The following is a 9,181-nucleotide window of genomic DNA, read 5'->3' as shown; positions in this document are numbered from 1 at the left end:
ATGTCAATCTGTGGAGATTAGATGTCAATAGTTAGTTGGTGAAAATATTGGGGGTGAGTACTGGCAAAACCAATTTAAAAACCGTGTTGGTTCCCATTAGTCACCTTGACTTGTATACATATGGAAAAATATGGTCCAGATTGAAAAATACCAGTTTACTCTTCTCTAGGGTACTGAGGTTGCTGGCCTCTTTCCCTTATTCCACATGCATCTGAGTATTGAACTGGTGGATGCAATGGCAGGTGGTGACTTTTATTCCAGGGACGATCCAAAACCCAGAACAGCTGGTTACATATATTTGAATTGTCTGCTGAAATTTCACTCTAATGCCGAGCAGTTTGCTTGGTCATCCCACACACGCGACACAGACTGCAGAGAATAGCACGAGTATCGAGTGTATAAGACTTTGTTCTAAATTCAGATTGTTGTTGGAACTATGAAGGTTCCTGATTGATGGGTTTTTGTTTTAACTATGATGGCTTGGTCCACGGGTGTCGAGGTCATCGGCCTCTGAACTGAGGCTGTGTTTACTGCTCTCGTGGGATTGATTTGACCTACTGCTTCACAGCCGCCTGCAACCACAACCCGACTCTGACCCACTAATCCAGGGCTGAGAGGGTGGGAAATGTGAACTCCTCCCACCTGGTGATTTGGACGAGGCTGCTTCTTGGAATACGCCATGGGCAGGCAGGGCTGGGGGTGGGGGGGGGGTGAACGGATGAGCGGAGTGGACAGACAGCTCAGGGGTGGGCACACACACTGGATTATTAGCATGGCACAGAATTTCTTCAGACAACCCCTAAATTTCCGAGCTCTAATCCTCATCAGGCAGGAACACAGCTGCTGCCTGCACAACCTCACCGCTGTCTGCTCTTACCAGCTACAGCATCAAGCTCCTGTTGGCCAGACACAAAGTACAGCCACACACAGGACCCGATCAGCTGTCTCAAACTATGATGAACCCATTCTGTGTTCATTTCCAGTAAAACTGTTTTCACTGACCCCATCTGTTTTATCTGAGTGAACAAATCTAACTCTGCTACTGTACCAAAGATGACTGTAAGCTTGTGAGTGGCACAGCCAAAGCAAACACTAATGCAGAGCAGCTGGCTGGGAAGGAATTTTAATCTTAAAGTATGGTTCGAAAATAGAATAATAATCCAGATATCACGAAGGCCACCATCTGGCCACCATTTAATGTCAATCTATAGCTACAGATAGAGCATACAAACTCAACAAATCAAAACTCAGACTAATTTTACAAGCTAACAATTTGTGTGTTTACTTTTAAATGCAAATGAGCAAGCAGCCACAGCATCAGACCTTCACAAGATAAATCAATAAGTGCAAAAGAGCCAGAAAACGAGATAATAAGAGAACAATCCAGCAGATTGCTCCTCACAACTGACGATATCTTGCTAGGACTGGACTATAATTTAGTATTATTGTATACTGATTATATTGTGTCATTGTTTTGCAAAAATCCATTTTCAAATTATTATTATTATTAACAAAGTGAGTTTTTTGTTTTACACACAGACCTCAGTTTACTCTACTGAACATCAATTTGACGTTCGAGAAAACCATCTCATCACAGGGTCCGTGTTATGTAATATAAGCTTTCAGTTATATCACATGATATTCATCAGCAGATGGGAGTTCATGATGGATGTTTGTTTGTTTTATAATGAAGATTGTGTGATGTGATTTAATTTTCAGAACAACTTAATAATTTTATCTTCTTTTGATGCATAATTGTGTATACGTTTGTCCAGCGGAGGACGAAGTATTAAGCACTTTTACTTAAGTAAAATTAGTAATACAACAATGTAAAAATACTCAAAAGCAAAAGTATGAAGTCAGATGTCATCCTACAGTCAAAAATCATCTTTTGAAGGATTTTAAAGTGAAAATTTTACTTTTTTTCTTAAAAGAACATCAGACAGACATTATTGTTCGAAGCAGAATATGTGTATATTTGTCTTAATACATGTCTGGAAGGGATCTTTAAGTACTGTACTTGAATAAATGTATCTAGTAAGTTTCCACCATTGCATTTGCCATATTGTCATAAATCTGTAAATTGATTATAGGGAAAGAATAATAATATTAGAGATGCATTGCTTTCAGCCTTATCGCCCAGCCCTGTAATGTATCTCACTATAAAGCCAGGTTAGTAAGAATTGTGCACCGCAAGCCACCCATGCACACACACCACCCCCACGCCACTCTCCACCCAGGTGAGGTACTTACATGTAGCTTAAGTGGTGACCCAGTGTGTTAGCTCCAGCACCCTGCCCCTCTACCTCAAATATTCCCTCTCACTGCCATAATCCATTAAGGAGCCCGCCACATCACCAAAGTCCTCCAGGACCAGGCTGGTGGAGTCCTCACCAGAGGGCAGCTCCGGGTCTGACGCCCAGGGGTGCTGATAACGGTCATGCTGGAGAGCCTGGGGTTCATCCAGGGTGGTCTTCCTTGGTCCCTGCAGGTATGGCTGGAGGGTCTGAGACTGGGTGGGATCACATTTCTGGTAGGCCGGTGCTGGGTCTTCACCCTGGTGTTGAGTTTGTTGCTCCTTGGCAATGCCACCATCACTGCCACTGCCACCCTCGCTGCCCTGCGAGGAGGGGGCCAGAACATGGTAGAGGCTGGGAAGGCGGATGTCCAACAGCACGCCGCTCTTAATGTAGAGCTTGTTGTTGAGGTTGTAGAGCTTCTCGGCAATGTCGTAGCCCAGCATGAGGGAGAAGAGACGGGCGATGTAGCGCTCCTTTGATATCAGCAAATACAGGCGGCGGCGCCGCCATGAGATATAGCGGGAGTCTTCCTCTGCTGTCAGGGTCACCTGGGGAGTATAGATGAAACACCTGAATATCAATGTGTTAAAGGCACTCTGTGGAGTTTATGACCACTAGTAGCAGTATTGAGCAACATTTTTACTCTGATACAAGTCATTTGTCAATAACATGATGTTAAAGGAATAGTTTGACATTTTGGGAAATAAACTTGCTTCCTTACTTGCAGAGAGTCAATACCATTCATCATTTAAGTATAAAGCTTGAACTAGCAGGTGGTTAGCTTAGCTTAGACTAAATGATGACAGCAGGGGGAAAATGCTAACCTGGGTCTGTCCATAGTTTCAATTATTAATCCCCTAAAAACACGTACTATAATGTCACTCTGCATTTATAAAAGTTTTATGAAAACATAAACCATATAATAAACACAAACCACAAGCACTGAATTCACTGTTGGAGGGTTCATTCAACAGCAGCTTCTCATTTTGAAATTCAATCAAATTAATTTAAAAAAATTAAGTTGTTCCCCAGCCTGCACATATTTTTGCTGGTCACATAGAGGAAATTGCAAATTAGAAAACTCAAGGACCCAGCTGTCTGTTTGCTAATCATTAATGCTCTTTAAGTAATTTCATCAGTTTTTCTTTTTTAAGCTGCAACAATTAGTTGATCAATGAATTATTCTATCGACAGAAAAATAATCAGCATCTATTTAGATAATTAAATCATCATTGTAGTCTTTTTTTCAGGAAGAAACATTCCCTAATTCCAGCCTCTCAAATGTGAGGATTTGTTGCTTTTTTTATTCTATAATAACAATATGAATATCTTCAGATGTCAGACTGTTGGTCTGATGAAATGCAGTATTTGAATATATCAACCCTGGCTTTGGGACACTTTTTCGACATTTTCTGACATTTTATAATTTATGCACCTCACTGATCCAATACCCAGCACATTCTTCTTGTTTGCAACCCTGCTGTCCACCATGACCTCCAGGCCATGTTTCTACTTTAACTGAACGAATCTAAAGCAACAGGATATGTGAAAGACAAGAGGACAAGTGCTTTCCCCTGTTCAGCTAATCAGTCCGATGCTGACTCCGATAGAAGGCAACAAAAGACAACTTGATATCCACGTCTGGTTTCTTGTTCCAAATCCTTCAGTGACAGCACTTCAAGTTAATTTATCATTTTACTGCCACATTTGGGCCTGTGAGCCTCACATCCATAAACTGAAATGACCTGCATACCTGGAACTTTCCCTCCTCGTTTGGTCTGAGAGACTCCCACTCTGGAGAGTCAAGGAACTGGTGGCAGTGGATGTAATGCAGGAACTGGCCCTCCAAAGACACATTGATCCTAAAAGAGAGTGTAAGATACAGGGTTAAAAAGAGAGACATGGATTAGGATGTGATAATGAGAGCTGAGATAGAGCTGGAGGTCACTTTGACAGTGTCAGTCCGAGACCTTGGAAGTAAATATTAGCATGAATATCTCTGCCAGGGGAGCGATGGACAATGCAGAGTATAGAGTTCTTTAAAAACTACATGCATAAAATATATTTTAGATAAAAAACCAGGTTTCCTCCTCTACCAGGATTCTTTCTGCACACAGAAATTACGAAACATTCCTCCCTCCGATGGAAGTTTTATTTAAAAAAGAATAACTTCCACAGAGTGAGATAATCCAGCACACTAAACATTAGGCCTTCACTGGATTAAAAGTTTTGGTTTTTATCCTTTTATCAGTGCTGAAAATGATCTGCTTTATGTCAATCACTTGACACCTACAGGAAAGACATGGAAGTCTCCTTCAGGAAATGATTCTTTAAATACTATCCTCTTCCAGACTGTATTGTCACATGTAAGTATTTGTGTGTCTTTGCTATCCAGGACAGCAGCTAATTGTAAAGTAGGGATACAACAATAGAAGTTAATTAAAAGTCTAATTGCAAATAAACAGAAAAATCTAAAATACAGATGTAGACAATAAAAAATAGATTACAAGTCTGGATGACACTGGTGTTCGGTATTCTGATAAATGCTTATTAGAGTGTTTGTTTAGTATATAGAGCAGTTGTAGCAGTTTAAAGCTACTAGAAGTCTATCTTTAGACTTAAACAATGGGTGTTAATTAACTTCTATTTTGTTGTGTGTTGTAGAATAATTACACTGTTTTTGGCATTTATACTGCCAGGGGTAGGGATTTCCACTAGAGAGCCCCATGCTAAAAATGTCACTGTACTACTGGTACACGACCAAATGTCTGTGGACACCGCTCTCTTTAGGTCCAAGGCTGCTTTTTGGGTTTGGATCCCTTAGTTCCATTAAAAGGGAATCTCAATGCTACAGGATATTATGATATTTTAGACCAAAGTGTGCTTCCAAGTTGGTACAGGAAGAACTTGGCTGGCCTTAACCAGTCCCTCCAAGAACAATTCACGCAAATTCAACCAATCCCTGTAAATTCTGCACAACTGTGCAATTTTGTCCAATTGCAGCTACTTTTACACAAATTTTACAAAATCATTGTTGGTATTGTTGGTTTCCTGCACAAAACGATAAGCCATTTGTCACTAAACTCCCTTCCTTGTTTCTAGTTGCAGACCATGCAGACATGTGCAACACCAACGTCTCACATTTACACTGTCCAAACTGCGATTTTATTCTCACTGGAACACGTTGCCCTCAATATTTAATGAACTATACTATAATAATAATAATATTAATCACAACTATTTTTGCTGCAATTTCATTGGGATAAAGTCCTCAAAAACATCTACTGCATTGTTTTAGAAAAGCTGCTATGAAATCATGCATTTTAGGCCACAACAATCCCCCAAAAAGCCTGCAAAATCCTGGAGGGACTGCCTCAGAGCTCTGACCTCAAAAAGAGAACAGTTACAGCAGCAGATTAATACCCATGGTTTTGATATAAATTGTCCCAACAATCACATGTCCACATGTCCACATGTCCACATACTTTAGGCTATGTAGTGTAGTCATACCGAACAGGAGACTGTTGATAAGTGGAAAGTCTTAAGTAACGCAGATGTTGATTACATAACAGTCGTGCTAATCTTTAAATCTGAAAAACATGTAACTATAGTCAGTCAGTGAATTATAAGATGAACAAGAACATGAAATTACAAACACATCTAGCAAGACACCCCTTTAGAACTTTGGGGGGAAAAAATCATTATGTACTGTATTTGTTTGTTTACCAAATCTGGCTCATACCCCGAGCTGTCATCAGTGTTAACATTTCATTCAAGGTAAGAGGAGCAGTCAGCATCCACTCCTGTCCCAAGTACAGAGATATCATTTAACCAGCTGGCAGTGTGCGGAGGGACGGCACACACTGGTGAGTCACGGACAAAAATACTCTGTTTACAACATTTCTCTTGTGTAGGCTCCAGCACTGTGAAATCTAATGCAGCTCTCTACTTTGAGGATGTTTGGATGAAGAGGATACATTTCCTGTGACGGTTACACGCTGCCAACAGCATCAAAGAGTCAGAAATAGGGCTCCAGTTCCGCAATGGTCAGTTAAAATAGGAGATTTCTGTAAAACAATGGGGTCACAACCAGAGGAATTTAAACCAGCAAATACTACAGTATATACTTATACAAAACCTTGAAAATATCTGTATATACTTTCTTACTTTAACCTTCTTGGTCACAAAACTCCCATACCTTCAGAGGTGCATCTGGATACAGCACACAAAGTGGACACAATAACATGAACATCTGCACAATAATGCAAACAACTGAAACTGCCTTGAAATAAATACCACTTTGGGAGGTTTGTAGTATTTAGTTTTGTTTAGGGCCTTTTAGAGAAGTGTTGCCCTGAGTATCTTTCTTGGCCCTGATTGGTCGTTTTTGTTCAGATGCAGTGGATTCTTGCAGATACCATTAGGAGCTCTAAGAGAAGCCAGAGGAGCCTATTTTTTTCATAGATTATCTGTCTCATGTACTAATGTCAGGATATATGGAAAGTTTCAACAAATATGAATGAATATGCGGCTATGTTTTTATAATAACATTGCATCAAATGACTGTGTGTAATGTGAAAGGAGTTGCTTGTAGTGATGAACCCACAGATAATTACCCAACTCTGCAGTTCCCCCTTTACGGAGCATTTTAGCATCTTTCAGCTCATTGTTTTGGTTTTACGGCTGAAACTTTTCTGTTATGACCTACTGTATGCCTGATAGCGACTAGCTGGTGAATGCAGTGTGGCATTTAACAGTTCAAGAGCCAGATATTTTTCCCAGGAGTTTCTCCTACATGCTAGGAAGGCAAGCGGTATGCAGTTGGTTACAATCTGCAACTTCACCACTAGATGCCACTAAATCCTACATGCTGGTCCTTTAATAAAAGCTTTTGATATTTAACGTATTTTCACATTGTGGTATTGCTACTATTACTAAAGTGCGTTGATTATACTCAACAGTTAGTGGTGGTGGTTTGCATTATGTAGTATAGGTGTGTAGATGTACACACAAATGCCAACGCACACACTCCCCACCTCCCAGACAGCAGAAAGGAAAGCTTGTCGATGGGCGTCTTGCCCTCCACAGCGTACGTCTCTCCTGCCTTCAGCTCCACAACCTTGTTCTCAAAGGCACCTGTGATCTCCTTAAACACCTGGATGGGCACGCCCAGCGGCAGGTAGACCGCCTGGTAGAGGCTGGTCAGCTCCTCACTGTGTATGCCCTCCTGGTGCAGCCGGTAAAGGAGGTGGCAGATCTGCACTAAACAGGCGAGCAGCAGAAGCAGGTTCCAGGTGAAGACGTCCAGGCCGCACATCGTCATCCAGCCCCACAGGGTCAGGCACACAAAGGCTGGGGTCAGGAAGCCAAAGATGAAGAGGCACCCATAGGCCCCGCTGCCTCCCATGTAGCCCAGGAACAGGAAGGTATGACCCAAATGGTAGATGGCCCCCTCTGTGTTGTTGGTCCAGCCATCGCAGAGAGGGGCAAAGAACAAGCTGTCCAACAGAGTCGAGTTGTCTGTGCTCATGTTTGAAAGTTCTCAAATGACAAGCTGAAGAGAGGCTTTTGATGCACAAAATAAAAAAGGACCAAAAAAACTTCTTATCTAATGAAACTTGGTGCTATTTCTGTCTAATCAACGGTTACAACTAAATGTTTTGTTTGAAAGCTCGATCAAAAATAAACAGCTGGCACTGACCAAAAATGTCAAAAGTAAATGTTTGTTCCCTTGGCGTGCAGTGGAAAATTCTTCAATGTGAAGAAGTTCTCACGGCTCTATTTGTTATAGAAACACAGCTGGAATGGGTTTCTTCTTCTTCTCTCATTATGCGTACGTTCCTCTCTCCTCTGGCTTCTCCTGCCGTCTTTCTCTTCTGAGTCTTCCTGTCGTTTCTCTTGCCGTGCTTTTCCGTCTTTCTCTCTCGCCCACCGGCCTGCACTGCAGAGCCAACAGCTGGAAGAGAAGGGACATGGGAGGCGGTGGTGGTTGCGGGGGGGAGTTGATAGAGCCCTAGAAGGATAACCATGTTTGGAATTGAAACCCAAGGAGGAAAGAGTGGTGGACAGAAAGCAGGCCCGCTACTTAACATAACAGAAAGAGAGAGAGAGAGGCAGGAAACGGGAGGGAGGAGAGGGACTATAACAAATATCTCTGAGAGACTGAGCCTCACAGAGTGTCACACACATTTGAAAAAAAGAACATCCACTCAGTTCTTCCTTCATTTAAACTTTGAGTTCAGTTTACTCTCAGGAGAGCAGCTCCGCTGGTGCATATTTAGAGACTGAAATAAGTAGGATGACAGCACAGGTCAGATTTCAGGTATAAACACCCACCAACACTGCCTCACATATCCGGCTGTCCTCTCAGCTCACAGGGAGTCCATCTCAATCCATTAGAATTTCAGTTCCCCGCTTTATTTTTCCTTTTTTTATCAGAGCATGAAAATAAACAATATGGTAATAGGATGCAAAAAATAAAAAGAATACGTAAATGTATATTAAGCAAAATGATGGCCCTATCCATCAGTGCCAGTCATCCTGTCATATAACTACTTTTGTTGGATGATATATTATCCCAGAAGTGACTGCAATAAATGGCATTATTGTCATTTTAAGACCGTGTTATGCCACTATAATCATAGGCATAATAATGCAAGTACAACCTTTCAAACAGCAATTAACTTTTAAAAACTTAAGAATATTTAAACTTTGAAATTGGTATGTGAAAAAAATATTGAAATTAACTTTGTTTTAAAGAGGGTTAAATTGATTAATTTAATCTTCAGTTTTTTCTTTTAGGTTACAATCACACATGCTTTATTATTTTTTATTTTGTTGTAGACATGAAAGTCTGAAAATATGAATATATAATTAATGTG

The 9,181-nt window shown here is 41.0% G+C and overlaps 1 protein-coding gene across 1 annotated transcript in view; it reads right to left on the bottom strand.

Moving 5' to 3' along the window:
- The window catches only part of popdc2 (popeye domain containing 2), a 10,231-nt gene extending 1,973 nt beyond the window's left edge, over positions 1-8,258 (bottom strand). Inside the window, exons 1-3 of the mRNA XM_035676273.1 lie at positions 7,337-8,258; positions 4,054-4,162; positions 2,254-2,848 (exon numbers count right to left, since the gene is read on the bottom strand). Coding sequence (XP_035532166.1) covers positions 2,303-2,848; positions 4,054-4,162; positions 7,337-7,830 — 1,149 coding nt within the window. The 5' untranslated portion in view covers positions 7,831-8,258 and the 3' untranslated portion in view covers positions 2,254-2,302. The remainder of the gene's footprint in view (positions 1-2,253; positions 2,849-4,053; positions 4,163-7,336) is intronic.
- Positions 8,259-9,181: the final 923 nt, after the last annotated feature.

The sequence above is a fragment of the Morone saxatilis genome, unplaced genomic scaffold (assembly GCF_004916995.1).
Source record: "Morone saxatilis isolate NCDOM2014 unplaced genomic scaffold, NCSU_SB_2.0 Contig5, whole genome shotgun sequence".
NCBI classification, from domain to species: domain Eukaryota; kingdom Metazoa; phylum Chordata; class Actinopteri; family Moronidae; genus Morone; species Morone saxatilis.
Note: the sequence above shows the minus strand (reverse complement) of the source record. Positions and strands in the feature narration are given on the sequence as shown.